The sequence below is a fragment of the Falco naumanni genome, chromosome 10, assembly GCF_017639655.2.
Source record: "Falco naumanni isolate bFalNau1 chromosome 10, bFalNau1.pat, whole genome shotgun sequence".
NCBI classification, from domain to species: domain Eukaryota; kingdom Metazoa; phylum Chordata; class Aves; order Falconiformes; family Falconidae; genus Falco; species Falco naumanni.
Window position 1 is genome coordinate 20,324,371 of NC_054063.1, and position 18,512 is coordinate 20,342,882.

At 46.3% G+C, this 18,512-nt stretch overlaps 1 protein-coding gene across 2 annotated transcripts in view; it reads left to right on the forward strand.

Annotated features, from left to right (window-relative positions):
* The first annotated feature begins 13 nt into the window (after positions 1-13).
* The window catches only part of IGHMBP2 (immunoglobulin mu DNA binding protein 2), a 43,543-nt gene continuing 25,044 nt past the window's right edge, over positions 14-18,512 (forward strand). Inside the window, exons 1-8 of one of the 2 annotated variants that reach the window (XM_040608135.1) lie at positions 14-96; positions 1,716-1,885; positions 3,676-3,868; positions 4,580-4,677; positions 10,496-10,659; positions 11,056-11,256; positions 15,412-15,559; positions 17,886-18,060. In XM_040608135.1, the coding sequence (XP_040464069.1) occupies positions 23-96; positions 1,716-1,885; positions 3,676-3,868; positions 4,580-4,677; positions 10,496-10,659; positions 11,056-11,256; positions 15,412-15,559; positions 17,886-18,060 (1,223 nt within the window). In that variant the 5' untranslated portion in view covers positions 14-22. The remainder of the gene's footprint in view (positions 97-1,715; positions 1,886-3,675; positions 3,869-4,579; positions 4,678-10,495; positions 10,660-11,055; positions 11,257-15,411; positions 15,560-17,885; positions 18,061-18,512) is intronic. The other variant, XM_040608136.1, reaches the window with a different exon arrangement.

Below are 18,512 nucleotides of genomic sequence, written 5' to 3' on the forward strand. Positions count from 1 at the left end.
GTGCCCGGCGGGGCGAAGGGCCATGGCGGCGGGGGCGGCGGAGCGGCACCTGGAGCTGCTGCGGGAGGAGCGGGAGGCCGAGCTCGCCGAGAGCAGGTACCGCCGGGCCGCCCGCGGTGGGGAACCGTGCTGGCTCGCCTCTATAGAGCCTGCTGTCACCTATAGCAGCCCTAACGCACCGGTCCTGGCGGGGCCTGCTGTCGCCTATGGGAAACGCTGCCGGCCTCACTCCTATAGGGCCTACTCTCACCTATAGGGAACCCTGATGGACCTTCCCCGGGCACCTGCTGTTACATATGGGAAGCCCTGCTGGCACCCCTATAGGGCCTGCTCTCACCTATAGGGAACCCTGATGGACCTTCCCCAGGCACCTGCTATTACATATGGGAAGCCCTGCTGGCACCCCTATAGGGCCTGCGGTCACCTGTGGAGAAGGGTGATGGATATACCTCTAAGGGACTTGCTGTCATTGATAAGAAACCTCGCCGACTCACTCCTGTATGGTCGATCACCTGTCACCTGGGGGAAGCTTCCTGTCACCTATAGGAAATGCTGCCATACTCACTCCTGTATAACCAGCACATCCCAATAAGAAACCCACTCCATAGGGCCTGCTCCAATCTATGGGAAATCATGCTAGACTCACCCCTATAGGACCAGCTTATCCATGTGGGAATCCTCAGAGCCTGCTGTCACGTGTAGGATCCAAGCTCACGTCAGCAACATCTTGGGGCTCCCAGTCTCCTCCTGCAGCCCCCACCCAGCTTTGCCTTCCTGCCACAGGGCTTGAGCTGAAAGCATAATCCCACCTGACTCATGTGGCCTCGTGGTGACAGGGAGGGCGGGGGTGTCATCAGGTGCCCCCAGGTTGTGTGGGGCCGTGCTGGGGGCACAGACACCCCCACTTCTGGTGCCAATAAGGCCTGGCCTTACCCAGCCCAGAGGACAAAGGGTGCCAGGAGACAGGACAGGGCCATTGCCCCGCTGCCCTATTGCCCTGTTTCCTGACACTTCAGCTCCCTAGAAACCAACCTACAGGAACAAGCCAAACTGGGGGAAACAAGCTAAACTGGGGGACTAAGGAGAATAAACTTGGGGGATTTTCTTTTTTATTTTAATCTATACAAAAATAAAGATGCCTCCACAGGCCCCAAGTGAAACTGTGGAGCAAACACAGCTGCTGCAGAACACTTTGCCCCCAAAGGACAGCAGTCTGCAAAGCTCCAGTCTGGGTTTTCTGCCATGAAATTCTGCACCAGATACCAATTCCTCTGCTCTGTGCAGCCGTGTGTGTGGTGTTTGTTGGAGGTTAGCACAACTTCATGTAAAAAATGGCAAATCTTCCATGTTAGCCCTTAAATGTGATAGGAGAAAACTCAGGTTGTCCTCTCCTGGGTCGTGGGTAACTAGGCACATCCTTTCTTTTCACACCCAGACAGGAGAGAGGAAAATACACTTAAACAGATGTTACCTCTTCTCCAGGCTCTGTGAGTGTCACCCTGTTTCCCAGAATAAGCCTGTGGAAGCCAATCTACTTACATCAGTACAAAGTGATTGCAATAAGCCCAGACTTCAACAAGCCAATGTCTCTTTTGCCATTGTCCTTCTCCTCCTTTTCCATCTCCTCCCCCAGCTTTTTTCTGTTTTGTCATCTGAATCTTTGAATCTCAGCTTCAGTCCAGCAAATGGTTTTCATGTCTGTGTGTGGTTTCCAGGGCATGGCAGGAAAGCATCTCCCTGAAGGAACTGCAGCGCAGAGGTGTCTGCCTGCTAAAACTCCAAGCTGCCAGCCAGAGAACTGGCCTCTACGGACGGCTGCTTGTGACGTTTCAGCCTAGAAAATATGATTCAGATGCGGAGCTGCCCTATAACAGTTTTGGGCCTGGTAAGTGGTATTCCTGTCGGTGCAAAGTACATAGAGATGACCAATTCTTCTTCCTAACGTCATTCTAATGTGATACTTGTAAGAACTGAGCAATTGATGCAAGAAAGGAGGGGAGAGATTGTTATGGCTACAGGATGAATCTAGAGGAAAATGGCCTCTTTATCCCTCAGCTTATTACAGACACATATGTTGCACCAGAAAGTAGTGCTGGTGATGAAAATTCTGGCTCTCCTCTATCTGAAACAATAAAAACAAAGTCCTGATCTCTCGTTGTTAAAGATTTCCTGGCATTCTTTGTACAAGCCAAAGTGTTCACGCTTATGTCTTGCGGTAGGTAAGGAGCTTTTGTCACTTATATTTTATTTGCAAAATGGAAAGTGGATTTTCCTTTTCCTTCCTGAGTTGCCATGTTTCTCCCTTTCCTCTTATTTTTGGCAAGGAAGAGAAGGTGAAATATGTGCTGTTATTAGCTACATGCCTGGATTTCTATTGAAAATGCAGGTACCAGAGAAATACAGACTCATTAGCACGTGAGCCAGCGCCCTTTTCACTCATGTCTCACCCTCTGCCATCACTTCCATGAATTCATGACCAGGACTGTCAGAGCTGAGCTGTTGCCTCTCTTGCTGATATCTGAGGAGGGCGAGGATGCTGTCTGCCATGCTGTAACCAACTGTGCAGGCTTACCCCTCGGAAGAACTTGGGTTTGACTGTGGAGTGAGTCTGCAATACACCTGCTATTTTTTTTTCCTCCAGAGACCCTTCTCTTTTTTCCTTAGGCAATGAGGGTATTGCCTTGCACTCTCCAAAACTGGTCCACAAAAGAGAAGCTGGCTGCACCAGATAATTTTCTGTTTTAGTTTAGTAATTTTATTGGTTTAGTTTGCTAGGTCATTGAGCTTGCTAAGCAGGCACATCATGGGGAACTACAATGTTTCTGACCCTGGTCGCACAATGGTGCCGGTTCAAAGTGTGTTGAAGTTTAGTTTGTTGATGCACTCTTTGTCACCCAGGCCTCCAAGCTGCTGACCTTTGAAATTAAAATGGCTCATTGCAGATTGGGAACTCAGTCTTGAGAGCATCTGCCAGTGCTCTTCAAAGAGAAATAACATTGCCATAGCAGTAAATTATTCCTGGATGCAAGCATTTTAGCGTAAGAGCTGATGGACCTTGTGGAGGAAATCTTCCCATAGTTTGTAAATCTGAAATTTAATCCTCAATGAATGCGAGCCCCAGATAAGTTATAAACGTAGTCAGACATCCTGTTGAAAATCTGTTTCACCTCTACACTACGCAATTCCACTTTCTTTCGTAATCTCACAGTGACTGTGAAAAGCTGTAGTGAGTCCTCAAAAATCTCTGGTCTTTCTTAGTTCCTCTGACTGGCATATAGCAGTCATCTGGGAAGCACATACTGTCACGCAGACTCCTTGGCTATTATTAAAGAAATATTGATGTAAATTGATGTAAAATGGTTTGTCTGAATGTTCAGAGGAGTCAGGTTCTCCCAAGATCTTTGTGAAAGCATGTTGGCTTTCTGAGCAGCTCTGGCTATGGGGAGCACTGCTGGTCTCCACCCCAAGACCTGTGGTGTGTGGAGGTCTGAAGGCAGCTGGTTAGTTGCTGTCCGGTGTCTTCTCACTGCTAACTGTCCTTTTGCTCCCTCTTGTTGTGTGTTCTTTGTTTGCTAAGAGGAGGCTATTCTCCTTTGGTTGCTAGTCTCACCGAAAATGCTTCTTTTCAAAACATTTGCCCCACTTCGTTCTCTCTCTTCAAACTTGTCTTTGCAGGAGATATTGTGGGCCTTTACGATTCAGCTGGCCACAATGATCCGCTCTCCACCGGCATTGTAACACGTATCACCTCCAAAGCAGTGACTGTTGCCTTTGAGGAGTCTCGAGATGGCATGCTGAGCTTGGACCGAGAGTGCTCTTACCGCCTGCTGAAATTAGCCAATGATGTCACCTACAACAGGCTGAAAAAGTAAGGACCATGGGGTTGCAGTTCTTTCTCCTACAGCGACTCTGCTCAGGAGTGCTCAAAGCCAGTTGAAAATGGCCAGGTTTATTCTGGAAGAGCTCTTCTGAGACAGGCTTATTTCACTAGGCTTGGTTTCTCTCCTATCTTATTCCTCTTACTCCTATAGCAGCTCCACTTAGGGGAGGTATCCACCTTTTGGATGTGCCTTTCTTTTCCTACTAACTGCTGAGGGAGCCCATTCCAAGATAAGTCGATTGGATATGTTAATCTACAGCATCAAAACAGCATAAATTTTCTACCTGTTGGCTGGTATGGTCCTGCTCTTCTTTCTTCCTCTCTCACACTCAGCTACATATTTTTGTCCCATGTTGTATCACCTCTGGTTCCCACTGGATTCTGTAGAGAGCCTTTTCCATCCTGGCAGGAGAACTGAATAGCTCTTTGCTGAATTAATGCGCTGAAAAAGCTCAACCCAGGGTCTGCATATATCCAACTGGAGTAATAGTAAAAAGTGGAAATCAGACCAGCATAAGGGGTAGGTGGGGGTGTGAGGGCTGGGGGATGCAGCAATTAGATAGGATTAGTCTGCTGTGGAGTAACATTTTTCAGCTTTGGAAAAAGCTGAATCTGTGCCCACAGGCTTCAGCCCTAAAGTGAGCAGGAATCTCTGAAGGAATTCATGCTGCGCATGTAACTGGCTATTTTCTTTGACAGAGCTTTAAATGCGCTAAAGCAGTATCACAGCGGTCCAGCCTCCAATCTGATCGACGTCCTCTTCTTCTCTTCGGATCCAAGCACATTCAATGAAACAAGTAAGGATGCTTCTTAGTAAGATTATATATCAGACTGATGGGAAGTGCTGGATAGATCTTTCTAGAGAAATTTTCTGTATCCTTGGGGTCAGAGTCCCTGGACCTTCATAGCCAAGCACATGCACAGAGACTGCTGCTGGTTTTAGTCTGCCTTGGTATGTGAAGCTGAGAGTTACACAGGTGGAGAGCTCCTTTAGATGGACTGGTAAGAACAGTTGTTGCTCTCATGCTGGTTTGAAGCAGATACGGAAAGTTACTGTAGGGAAAGGTGGGGGGAAATCTTTCCTCTCCAGAGCAGTCAGCAAAACCTGAAGTTCCCTACCCACAGCATAAGGGCTCTGTGCTCTGTCCATGCTCAGTTAGGAGGATATTTGCCTCTTCAGATGTCACATCTGAGAGAGGCAAAGAGCCAGAGCCCTAAGTGATGACTGTGCAGCCATTACTCCTCTTCCAGTCCCCCTAGTCCTCTCTCAGGCTGACCAGCTGAGAAAGGTGCTTGGGGTCTCTTCAGTTCAAGACCCATTCTTTGAAACGGGCCATGGGAACACAAATAACTGATCTCTCTGAAGTTTTTATTCACATCAAATATACAGCTTGCTTTGCTCCAGGAAGGGCCTGAGTACTGAATGTGAGTAACAAGCGGTGTTGCAACTGGCAGCATTGAACACTTACTTTTCACACTGGTTTATGGGTCCCTGGACACACTTCACTCAGGTCAAGACCCTTGTCATCACTGGAAGAGAGACCATTCAGCTAGATAATGCTCACTTTTCTCAAGAGTGTACCAATTAAACCTGAATTCTGGCACAAAACAGGCAGGATTTGTGATGAGGGAATTTGCACACATTCATGAGTCTGAAATCCAATTTAGTTTATGAGGCATTTCTTATTTGCTTCTTGCCCCAATCCCATCCATAAACTTCAAAGATCAGAGACTGCCAGCACTGCTTCTATATTGGAAACAATAACTCTGTCTTCATGGGAATTAAGTGACTGTGGAACTCCTGCAATTTGAAACGGCATGGGAATGCTTGTATTTTTATTTTTGCAACCTTCTGATTGTATTCACTCAAGTTGATGTACAGGATGCTTTTGTTTTATTAAATACTTAAAACCTCACAACTTTGCTTTACCAACAGCTGTCAAAAAAATTGCATGTGATTAGAATCCCCTTTTACTCTCATCTTTTTGATGTGTTTGGAAAAATGAAAGATGAAACCGCAGAGCTTAACCTTTTGGGGAAACAAAAGCCTCTGATCAGCAGGCTCAGCAACTGCTTGGGATACCTATATTATACCTTGACAGAAGGGATGTGTCATCTGGGCTGCAAAAATTAGGGAGCAGAGGGTGGATTAAGCTGCCTAGCATGGTAGGGTTGGGCCAGCAACCCTGTGTCTTAAGCCGTGTAGAGAGCTCAGATCTCTCCTCACATCACTCAGCAGCATGTCACATGTGATGCCATCCATCCCTACCTGGTTTCTTGCTGGCCAGAGTACCACTCTGTTTCCTCTCCACCACAGCTCCCTGCACTCTGTGCTTGCTGTTGCAGCTTTTCTCCAGCTTTGATTACTGTATTTGGTTGTCTGCAGTGGTTTGCCTCTTTCACATACACGCACCCACTCCCCGGCAGTATACCTTCAGGCTAGGCTTCTGCTACAAAATACCAAGGACAAAGAATTAATGTTGTGTGAGTCATATCTCCATATCTCTAAGCACTGAGCTTAGTCTGAGTCAAATGTCTTAGCCTTTTGGCTACCTAGGGACCTTGGTGCACTCAGGTTTTTAATATTAGATAGAAGAATTAAATTTTAATGAATTAACTTTCTCAGCAGCTTCAACTCTGCTTGTCCCTTTGTGGTAGCAGAACTGCCTATCTAATGAAGAGAAATTCCTTTTCAAATTGCTTAGATGCACAGAGATGAATTTTTCGTCTCCCAAGGACTGAGAATATTGATTGATAGAAACACTGAGCCACATTAGACAGAGGCAATGCAACATGAGAAGGCAGCTTATCACCTGAGAACAGCAAAATGCTCTGGCAGGGTGGAAAGGCTTCCATTTACCTTCTCACTTTATAGCTTTTTTTCTACCAACTAGAAAGATGTTATGCTAGCCAGGAATTAAATAATAATGACTTTAACTTTAAATAGGTCCCACAAGGTGCCTCGAACTGCCAGCCTCTACTGAGTTGAAGGGGAGGGCACCCAGCAGCTGGCTGGATAAATCCTGTCTCTTATGACTAAATGATGGCACATGCAGTTTCCCAGGTGCCCTGTACACCATAGGATGTGGGGCTGTGTCTCTGCAAACAGTGTTGAAACTCGCATATACACATATGTCTGTAAAAGGCAGCAAATGTTTCCCAGGTGCATACTCTGACATGGAAAGATGGAAAAACCTGACAGTATTTCGGCCTGCCTCTCCTCCGTGACACAGTATCTCCTTTAATGACCAAGCATCATTTAGTGTGGTTTCTTGGGGATCTGCTTCCCTGTATCTGTCTCATCCTATCCATTGTCTGATATCAGACAAATCTGTCAGGAGTCTCAGAATTAGTAAGTTCTGTACATTTCATAAAACCAGCTGTCGAAACACACATCTATATTAATGTCATTTCAATCAGAAGCCCAGAACACCAAGGGTAGGAGTGAGACCTTATAAACACCTGCCCAGAGAAAAAGCTAGCACTGACACTTGTGCAGGAAAAGAGAAAGGCCCAGGATAGATGAGATCCATATCTAGAGAGGGAACATTTGTCACTGTCTTCTGTGCAAACAGTGGGGAAGAACCAAATTACAAGGAGATTGAGAAGTAGAAGGGTCAGTGGAAGTCATAAGCACTCATCTCTGTGCCCGGGTGTTCTCCCAACGGCAAAATTGGCTCCAGCAAGTGGTATGTACAGCAGCAGAACCCTAAGTCTAATTTTTTTAAGTGTGGGGAAAAAATGAGATGCCTCATATTTCATTCCTGGGAGTCTCAGGGCTTTTGGCTGGGTTCTGATACCACAGCACATGTGCAGGGACCCCTGCACCCATACATTGTGGGGGATGTATAGAGAGGCTTTGCTTGCCAGCAGAGGCCAGCCTTGTTCTGCTTACTGTGCGCCGCAAGACCAGCTAAGCTGGATAGACTTGTTCCCTTTTCTTTCAGAAATAAGGTTATGCCTTATTGGAGGCATAACCCTGTACCAGCTCTCTCCTGTAGTTCTAGTCTAGAAAAAGCAAGAGGGTGTTCATCTCTATGCCCAGACACTGGCTGGCTTGCGTGGTCACGTGGAGTGCAAAAGGCATGGCTTATATCTAATTCTGCTGTAAAAAGGCATTTGAAAAGAGAAAGAAGGAATTTAAAAAGCTTAGTTAAAAGGCAGGGATGTCCCCAGCAAAAGCCAACCCAGCAGGCAGAGTGCTGGGGAAGCACCAGGGATTTCTAGCAAAACTGCCTTGGCTTCTTGGCACAAGTTCGGTGCATGTGACAAGACATTTGCAAAAAATCTTCAATGCTTCTTGTTCCTCTGGCCTGTGATACCTCTTGTTGTCACAGGGCCCATAAAAGCCCCTGAGATCTACAGAGAAAACTAAGCAGTCCAGACACCTCAGCTGCCAAATGCTTCATGCAGAGAGCAGGGAAAGTTCCTTGTTTCAGGCTTAATTCCCCACCTGGATTTTATCCAGCAGTGTTCAGCTGCAGTTAGGTTGTCCTGTAGAGGAGCTGGTCATAAGGTCCAAGTTTGCTCTTGGTGCCTGTACACACTGGTTGTGAGGAATATACTTTGGAAGGTAGACTGAGAAGCGAGAGGCCTCCAGCTCTGGAAGACTTGAGCTCTTCCCCCCAGGAGTTCCCACCTGTGTTTGGTGCAAAGCCCCCCTTCCTGGACTTGAGTATCACCCTCCAACCTACTACCTCACCTGAACTGCTGGGACTGTGCAGAAACAGCTCAGCTTCTGGAAATGTTGGTGGAGGACCAACGTTGATGGCCAAAGTGGATTTTTTTTTTTTTTCAGTGCTACACTCCTACATGAAGTTGTGCATCCGGGGCTGAGTTACCTGACCACCAGCAAGACCCATCCCTGCCAGGCCCAAGGATGCAGTTATATGTTCATCCTCTCTATGATCTGTGTCAGGGGGCTGAGATGGACAGCCTTGGGCAGAGCAGGAGGCACCAATGCAGAGTTGGTGCCGCAGAGCTAGAGCTGGGTTAATGGATGTCTTCTGGGAGCATCTGATGCAAATCCTAAATGGATTGCTTGTAATGAGCTCTTGGGCCAGTCCTACTGGAGTGGATAAACTACGTTTTTTCAGGTGAACCTACTAAGAGCCCAGCTGGTGGATGAAAAAGAGTTTAGAGGCACCACAGCATCCCTTAAACAGCTCTGCCCTCCTCCTCACCACTAACATGCCCAGCCCAGAAAAGAGGCACATTTCCCAGCCTTCCCACACAGCAACTTTTGGCAGTGTGTAATTAAAAGGGAAGAGGGTGCGTATGCATGAGGAGAAGCCTGTTTCTGATCTCATTCCTTGAGCAAGGAAATATCAATGACTCCTACGTCCCAGCTGTTCCTCATTGTGGGAAATGCCTTTCAGTTTTTAAGCTATTCTTTTTTTCCCTGCCCATGGGATGCTTCCTAGTCTTCTCTTAGTCATTAGCACACTAAGTCAAAAATTATCTATAGAGCAAGAGGCAGGTTAACAGGAAAAAGTACCATTAGTCCTGTTTCTGTCTTCCTCACCAGGCCTCTTTTTAACAGATGTTACTTGTTTAACCTGGACACCTCAGTTGCGCTGCTTCAAAAGTCAGTGCCAGAAGTTACACAGGAGTTGCACCTAAGTTAACCTGCCTAAAACCAGAAGAAACTTTCATGCTTTTAATCAAGCCTTAATGCAAAGATAGGAATAAAACACATGATGCCCAGCAGGGAACGATGCCCAGAGATTTGTCTTATATAAGCTTTTGTGGGAACATTATTTTCGGTAAACCTCAATGTAATGAGTCATCATCTCTGCTGTAATTAACCTCCATAATGAACAAAGAGATTAGCAGCAGGATTATGGGGGATGAGAATAAATATGGGTTTATATTAGATAAATCCAGGAGGTAAAAAGCAGCTTTTGAGAAGTTGGTCTTTTGCAGTGAAAACAATTTTCTTGTAACGCACGTTCTTTCCCCTTTTTCCTTTGTGATCATTAAAGCTCAAACTGATTTTAGTGTGCGCCATTTATATTGCCAGTTTGTATCTTTTTTCCTGCCCTTTCAGTCATTGTTGAACAATACAGGACTGCTCTTTTTTGCTCACAGACACTGTAGTTTTTTCTGCTTTTTCACTAGTGCTGTGTTGGGTTTGTTAACTGGGATTGATTTGTTTGTAAGGTCAACTACTTTCTCCTTTTTACTGAAGGTTTACTAAATATGCTGGCTCACCTTTAAAATAAACCCAGAGCACCTTCCACACCCAGAAGATCCTACATGTTTGATGTTATAGCTAGTAAATGCCTCTTTAAATGCTGAAAAGTTCCAATACAGACTAGCTGCATTCACAACTGAGTGCTTGCTCCTCCTGCAAAATAGCAGGGTAGGAGACAGAAGGAGGAAGACAGGGATGCCTGTTTGTTTTGAAAGTATAACAAGCCTTACTTTTACCAGTCTGGGGTCTTTTAGCCACCTAGGTGGTACGCAGTGTACCTTTCTCCCAGAAAAGATTATTTTCATTATTGATTTGGGCCTGCTAGTGAGAGCTTCTTATTTGTATTCATGGATTTGTGCTTCTCAGCAAGCACCCAAGTTAGGGCTGAGGTCCAAACAAATCTCCCGCTGTCTCCTCAGAGCCTCTAAAGCTTTACAATGACTCACTGGATGCATCGCAGAGGGAAGCTGTCTCCTTCTCACTGGCTCAGAGGGAGCTTGCCATCGTCCATGGACCACCTGGCACAGGGAAGACCACAACACTAGTAGAGATCATCTTGCAAGCTGTACAGCAGGGCCTGAAAGTGAGTATCAGTGACAGGACTGTAGTGACAGCAATCACCTTGGTTTATTTTGCAAACTCATTGGGCTTCATGGCAGCTGGAGCAGGTCCAGCAGCAGCTGTGCTACACTGCAGAGTCTGGCTTGGCTTGCAGGGACCAGGTTTTTTCTCCTATCACTGAAATTAGGTGCAAATAGAAGCTTCAAAGCTCAGGTTCACGATTTATTGAAGACCCTGCCCTAGTGCTACAGAGCAAGGTGAGAATTGCCTTTAGTGTCTGGAGGTTGTGAAGATGTCAGTGGTTTATTCCCAATAGATTGTGTTGGTTTCCCTCTGCTGTGTCTTCCTGCTCAGATACTGTTGCTCCAGCATTTTGGTCTCCTTGGCAGTAACAAGCACTTGGTCTCTCCCCTTGCAGGTCCTGTGTTGTGCCCCATCCAACGTTGCTGTGGATAACCTGGTGGAAAGGCTGGCTGGCTACAAAGCCCGCATCCTGCGGCTAGGGCACCCCGCTCGCTTGCTGGAGCCAATCCAACACCATTCCTTGGACGCAGTCTTGGCCCGTGGTGACAATGCCCAGATAGTGGCAGATATCAGGAAGGACATCGACCAGGTCTTTGTACGTGTCCCTGCAACATGCCCCATGTGGGTTACCTGAATACCAGCTCTTGAGATTAGTAGTACCTGACCCACTAGCCAGGCAAGCTACTTCATCTCAAACTGAGGAACAGCTCTGCCACTGCTTGGATGTTCTTAAAAGACAATCACTACAGCCAGGTGCTCAGGGTTGCCCCAAAACCAGTGGCTAGAGACAAGTCACAGTGACTAGCCCTGATGTGAGCCATGGGCAGCACGCAGCCAGCTTGCATCCTGGTTGAACCTGGTATTTGTGGGTTCAGCGTGCCGTGAGCCTGCAGTGATGCTCCAAGTCTGGATCATACTGTGTACAGGCAGGGGTAAAATACCGGTGGGCACAAACCTCTCTTTGTGGTCAAGTCAACAGTAGAAAGGCCAATTCAGAGGAGAGGGTAGAAAAATAGCATAGTGTAGAGGACTAACAGTGACAATTTGATCTGTGTGTGGCCTGGATTAATCCCATTTACTCTGATTGGAAGGTATTTAACCTGACCCTGGAGGCAAGGAACTGGGGTGCAAGCCTGACAGTTTTAGAGATGGTGAAGGCTTCCAGCCTGAAGAGGTGTATCACAGAGAGCCTCTCTGCCAGGGGCTGTCTGAGCCTCCTCAGTCACCTGCCACCAGTGCTTATCATCTGCTGTAGAAGGAGCTAAGGGCAAAACTCCTCCTAACTGAATTCCTCATTGAAGTGGCAAAACCATAATCATTACTGCTGCGTAGGGAGAGATGCTGCAGTGCCCTGCTCTCCACATTAGCTGTTTGGCATTGCTCATGCAATCCTCTTCAACAGAGAGCAAGAGAAACATTCACATCATCAATTCACTTCCTAATGAGTTATCTGGCTGTCCTGACACTCCCTCCCACTCTCAGGCACCTCAAGTAGAAAGCAGAATACACTATAAAAATGCATCCTTAATTTCTTCTTTCACAACCTAATTTTCCTAAACTTAATTTACAAAGTAGCTCTTTTACTTGAGATGATAGGTTTTGATACTAAGGTTTTTCCCCTCCCTGTCTGGTGACAGCATTTTCTAGAAGCCATTTTGTAGGTGTATCCAGCTCAAGAGACATCCTGTCGTGATCAGGGATGCAGGAGAGCATCTTCATACCCCTGCACACACATTGTGTTGTACTAGCCCAAGTACATTGCCCTGCCCTTCAGGAAGGCACTGCACATTTCCTTTAAGCGATGCAGACCGAGCGTGGCTTGCAGCCCCATTAACATTAACCTGCAGCCACCGCTATGGCAGCAGCTTCAGTTTTCCCAAATGCGTTTATGCATCATCCAGCATTTCTGTTGCTGAGCAGTTAAGGAAGTCACTTGGCAGACAGGCTGTTCTTGCACATAACGTAAGGAAGGAGGGAGCATCCGAGGGCTGAGTAAAGTTGTACTTAGGGCTGAGAGGCAAGTTTGTGAAGGATATACTTCTCTGCTGGGATGGAGACCTGGTTGTAGTCACAGCTCTACACCAGGTCTTTTTTACTTCTTAATTTATTTTGCATTTTTCTCAGTAGCTGTTAATTTTTCCCTTTCCTCTCCTTGGGAGGCACTTTGAAAGGTGGGAGGAGATTTTTTTCCTCCACTGTTGATTTTCCATAGTACAAGGAAAATTAGGGAGAAAACAGAGCCTTCAGCCTCAAGGTCTCCATCTGCTTCCTCCCTAGAGCAAGGGGTGTGTGGTGATGGGAGATAGGAACTGGCCACCAAGGCCTGTGCCACCCTGAAGTACCAAAAAAAACCCCAAGAGCTAACACACTGCTGCAGCTCAGCCTGCATAGCTGTGCTTTGAGCTGCCCATGCTCAGCTCTTCTACAGAAGATGCACTTCACTCATCAGCACCTTTTCTCTCTGGGCTGCAGAGAGCTCACCTCTGAGGCCCTGGTCCATCTTTCCCTCATCCTGCCTTAGCTTCTCCCTGGTAGTGTCCCCTGTAACAATTTATTCCTTTGTCCACTCTGCATTTTGACTCTTCTTCCTCCTTTCCTTCACCATTACCCCCAGCCACAGGAATTTATAAAGGCTAAATGTGTATTATTTAGTAATATTAATGAAAACCGATGCTCTCTGCACATTTTTTACCCCTTTACGCCTTCTTCCCTCACCTGTTCAGGCTTCAAGCATTCCAGGACATCAGCTTCTGGATATTCTTTGCATCAACACAGGCACAGTCCCATAGTGCCCGAGTAAGAAAGGCATCACAGGTCCAGCAGTGGTGAGCAGAGTCAGCTGGCAGTCCAGACCAACCAGCCAGGCCCAGGGCAACGCAGCTATCAACACAGAAAGGAAGCCAGGCTCAGAGCTCAAACCCCATCACCCAAGTAAAGAACAAGGTCTGGCCTTAAATGCAACTCCCAGACCAATGAGTGCATGGGTGGGGGCCCAAACGAGCCAGCTCAGGACAATTAGAGCCTTCTGGTACCTGGGGATCTTGGCTCACAGTGTGCCAGGTACTGTCCTTGGGGCTGACTGACAGTGCTGTTACCTCTGGACTGGGCTCCCTGCTCCCTCAGCTGCTTTCAGAGCTGAGTCAGTCAGATATTTGGATCTTAATGTCACCAGCCAACATCACAGAACAGTTGCTATTTTTAATTTACTAACCAGATCTTTTTGCAGAACAGACATTAAACTTGGCTCTTCAGGCACCATCAGTTTTGCTCTCTAATCTTTGTTTCTAGCAGAGAGGAAGTCGATGCTAATCTGCTTTGTCCCTTCAGCTCAATGAGTATCAGGGCTGGCACCCATACTGTCCTTTTAGATTAAGCTAGGGAAAAGATGCCTGTGTGATCATGTTACCTGCGTACCTGTTTGTGATCCCTCCTCTGTAACTTCTGAGCCCATCAGCCAATTGTGACTACATTTGACAGACATGTAGAGGTTTCAAAGGTATTAAATACCTACAGGTTTAACCAAAACAGGTGGCTGAGCGAGACACATGATTGTCTTTCCTAGTGAAAAGGTGGCCATATGAGCTGGACCATGTTGGACACTGGAGAATCCATCTGTACAGGGGATGATTATAGGAACCATCAAATCTTATTGCTTTGGCTGCGTATAAAAGCTTGTGTATGCAATCTTTGCAGCTTTCTCAAGTCATCAGCCTTACCTCCAAGGAAATAATCTAAATTTCCATCTGAGAGTGTGGGTACCTTTCTCAAGGTGACTTGCAGTGAATGATAGCTTGGCTGTTGTCTCATAGCTGCTGGTCTGTAGCTGGGGAAGTGCTAGCAACCAGTGGTGATTTGATGTGTTAGATATGTTTAATAGGCGTTGCTAAAAAAAGCCATGAGCCTGTCTAGATATTGCTCTCAATCATTTACAGCAGCTCAGAGATGCCTTTTTAAAAATGCAGGGCTGCTGCTTTGGCTGGACATGGCACAGTCAACCTGGGGAGCCCTCCTGCTTCAAGGTCACTTGGAATCAGAAGGTCCTTGCTTGCCCTGAGTAATGGAGCAGAATGATATAGGAAGTCCTGGTTTCTCCCCTGCCAAAGGCACAAGACCCTTCCTCCCATAAAAACCTAATCACCATTATACATTACTCCCTGCTTTGTACCCAAGTGCTTTGACTGATGCACAGACTTGGCCATTGGATGGACTGAAGCATCTAACCTTCTCCCTGCTGATCTCTGGGGCATTGGGAAGGTACAGGGCAGAGCAGGAAGGGCTGAACAGAGGATTTAAGGACAGGGAGTTACTCTCCAACACTTTATGGTCACAATCCAAGACTATCAAAGTCTGCAACCAGAGGAGTTTAAGCATGGACTTGCTAAGTTGAAGAAATCACTGTCTGGACCTTGAGTGATGGTCTTCCTGCTGATGCTCCCGGATGGTCTGATGGCCAGTGATATTCTCATTTTGCTGCTTCATGCTCAGAGCCTGGGGATGTATTGATACAGTTCATCTTTTGCACAGGCAGAAATACTCTTCATGCTTGGAGCCACACTGATTGTGGGAAGGGCTTTCTGTCAGAGAGGGAAGAGAAGCCAAGGTTTAGTGGGGCTGATTATGATGAGCCAATGTGTCGTGGTGGACATAGAGAAGCCATGCTGTGTTCAGGTTCTTTGGTTATCCGAGAAGCTGAACATAAATCCCTAGGAGTAGAAAAAGGTTGTTCTATCTTGATTTTTCTGTGCTATAGGCAAAAACTAAAAAGGCTCAAGACAAGGGAGAGCGGAACCATTTTCTCAGTGAAATTAAGTCACTGAGAAAGGAGCTGAAGGAACGAGAAGAAACTGCCATGGCTGCAGCCCTTACCCATGCCAGTGTTGTCCTTGCTACGAATACAGGTATGAGATCCTGTTTTTCTTTGCAGTATTTTACCTCACTTGTCAGGATTCACATAAACTATCTGCCTTGCAATGCAGCATCCTGCCAGGGTAGGAGGGAGACAGTCTTTCTGCTCCAAGCTCCTGGGAGTTCAGTCAAGTTTGCTGCAAGCTCTCAAACTTCTCCACAGTGGGATTCTCCCAGCTTACACTCTGGCATGTGATGTTGTTTAGCAAATAATATGGGTCAAGAAGGGCCTTTGGTGTGAGCCAACGTGGCCCATCTTTGTTAATTCTGAGTAGGAGCTGAGCTTTCAGTGAGTAGGCAAGTGCTGTTGGAGGTGTGCAGCAGTCTGCTTATTGATTTTGTAAGTCACGTGGACTCGCTTTCCTGCATGGTTAATTTCCATGGCTGGTTGAATACAGCACGTTTCCATAGGCTGCTCTCAGTCTGCTGTATTTGGTTAGTTCTGTAAGTCACCCAAGTGGTGTAAACAACATTTAGGGAACAGTTCCAGGGAGTGCAGGTAGGTACATCTGCACCTGCAAGTAGGAGAGTAATACCCTTGTGATGGAAGGGGAACATAAGTGCTTCAAGTTTAACGTGTGCTGAAGTGCTTTTCTAGATCAGATGTATAATACTCCAGGGCCCACTTAAAATCTTCAGATTTGGTTGCTGAGGGATTATTTGCTGAAAGGAAACATTAATAATTTTAGGTCATAAAAAAAGAACCTCATGGGGCATTCACAAATTACTAGTGTAAAGATTAAAGGGAAGATAAATCCTTCCAGTGCATTATTTGCTGGGAATTGGCCTTTCGCTTCTTCTAACTTTGCCTGAAAAAACAGGGGGAGGTTTCCTTTTTTCGGTAAAACTGGTATTTTATGTTGATCGTTGTGTAGATCAGATGTGATTTTCTCCTGGGACTCAGGCTTGCTAGTCATTGTGGAGGTCTGTGCAATTCTGCTTCAGCAACAGGCAGTGGTCAAACAAGGGGTTTGGATTTTGTGTTTTCATCAGTTAAGCAGTCTTGGTATTTGTCTGAAACCGTGTAGTTTGATGGGAATTGTTTATGCAAGCCAAACTGTTCTGTTGCTAGGTTCAGCAGAGAGAGAATTTAATCGTGGCAACACACAGGGACACCAGTGACCTTTAGATAATGGGAGTTCAATAAACTCAAGTTGAGCTGCAAGGCTGTAAGGGAAGAAAACTGTCTGCACAGCTGCATGCCATGTTGGTACAGTCTTTTTAGATAGAGAGAGCCTCTTTCTATTTCTTTTCCTTCCACCTTCAGCTTGTAAAATTGCAAAAGTCGAGTTCAAACTGTATGGCCCTTGTTACCAGAGTGGATTCATATAGGCTGAAGAAAAAATTTTAAAGGAAAACATGGTATCCCAGTTGACAAACTGTAACATCCCAAGTGATGCAAAACTGTAGATGCAGTAGGATTTACAGTGGCAAAGCAGAATCACCCCTAATCAGAGCTGCTTTCTGTGTAATAGCACAGGGGCTTTTGAAAAAACATTTCTGTGAACGCCGCGAATAAAAATCTCCTTGTCTGGCATGCTGGCTTCTTAATCCTCCTCTCTTCCTTTTGCATCCCTTTTTCTTCTGAATTGCAGTGATACCTTTGATGTGTCTGAAATGCATAGTTCTGTCCAATACATGGATCAGTATCGGTTCCTGTCTGGGTTAGAGCAGGACATGCATAAGAGTTATTTGTTTGATGTTACAAGTGGATGCCTGATGTAAAAAAAGAGCCCTTGCCGTGGTTGTCTGATGACAGTCTCCCATGCTTTCCCTTCTCCTACTGCCATGAGGAAGGACAGAGTAGAACAGCCAGGGCCAGCAGGGCAGAGGATTCAGGGCCTCCATGATCCTTCCCTCTCGGAGTGTCCCTCAGTGTACCAGGCAAGGTCAATCTCAAGTCTGTCATCCTTTCCATTGTGGTTGATGAGAAGTTCTGTTTGCATTTGAGGGCAGAAGGAAAGTGGGTGTTCATAACTGCTTTCGTTCCGCTTCTGCTTTGGGTGAAGCATTTGAGCATATTGTTCTGTTTGTCATCTGGTTTTCACTGTTGTTTTCAAAGATACTTGGAAGCTTTCGGGCCCAGATGCCAGGGCAAAAAAGGACAAACAGAAATTGGCAAAAACAGTCTGACATACACATATATATGTATATGTATTTGGCATGGACTACAGAGCAGAATTTCTAAGTCTCTGCAAAGAAATTTAATTTTACCTACCTCCTTCAATCACATTTAAAGCATGTGTGGTCTGTTTTTAAAACAGGTTGCATGTTTTGCTGTGCTCCCCTGCTAAGCTGTGCACCTTCTCCTTTAATTAGGTGCTTCCTCTGATGGCCCACTAAAGCTGCTTCCTGAAAATCACTTTGATCTTGTGGTGATAGATGAGTGTGCTCAGGCCCTGGAAGCCAGTTGCTGGATACCTCTGCTGAAGTCTCCGAGGTGTATCCTTGCTGGGGATCACAAACAGCTTCCTCCCACCATCATCTCTCACAAGTAAGGAGCGGTTTGTGTTCACGGGTCCTCCTGTTATTTATGCAGCCAGATGCTTCTGAATGCCTCAAGTGTCAAGACATTTCATTAATGTGGATTATTTATTGGTATCCCCCATGAATTGGGTTTGGTCACACAGCCAGAATTACATCAGACCTGTTTTACTGATAGCAACTGTTTAACGTTTAATGCGGCTCCATCTGAGCAGGCTTTCTTATCGCACAAGGCCGTGACAGTTGGTCGTTTTACCTGCTGCTGACCGAGCCGCTTAACAGCAAAGTCTGTGCAGTCAGCATGGTGCCTTTTGGGCTGATGAGTGCCTGCTGGGCAGCTGCTCCAGGGCTTGCAAGGGTTTTGTGTTTGCAGACAGGGAGAGCAGTCTGACAGGCAGCCTTTGGCCCCACTCTGGAGTTGCCGGGAATTCTCAAAGGTGTGTGCATCTTGCCTGTGAGGCT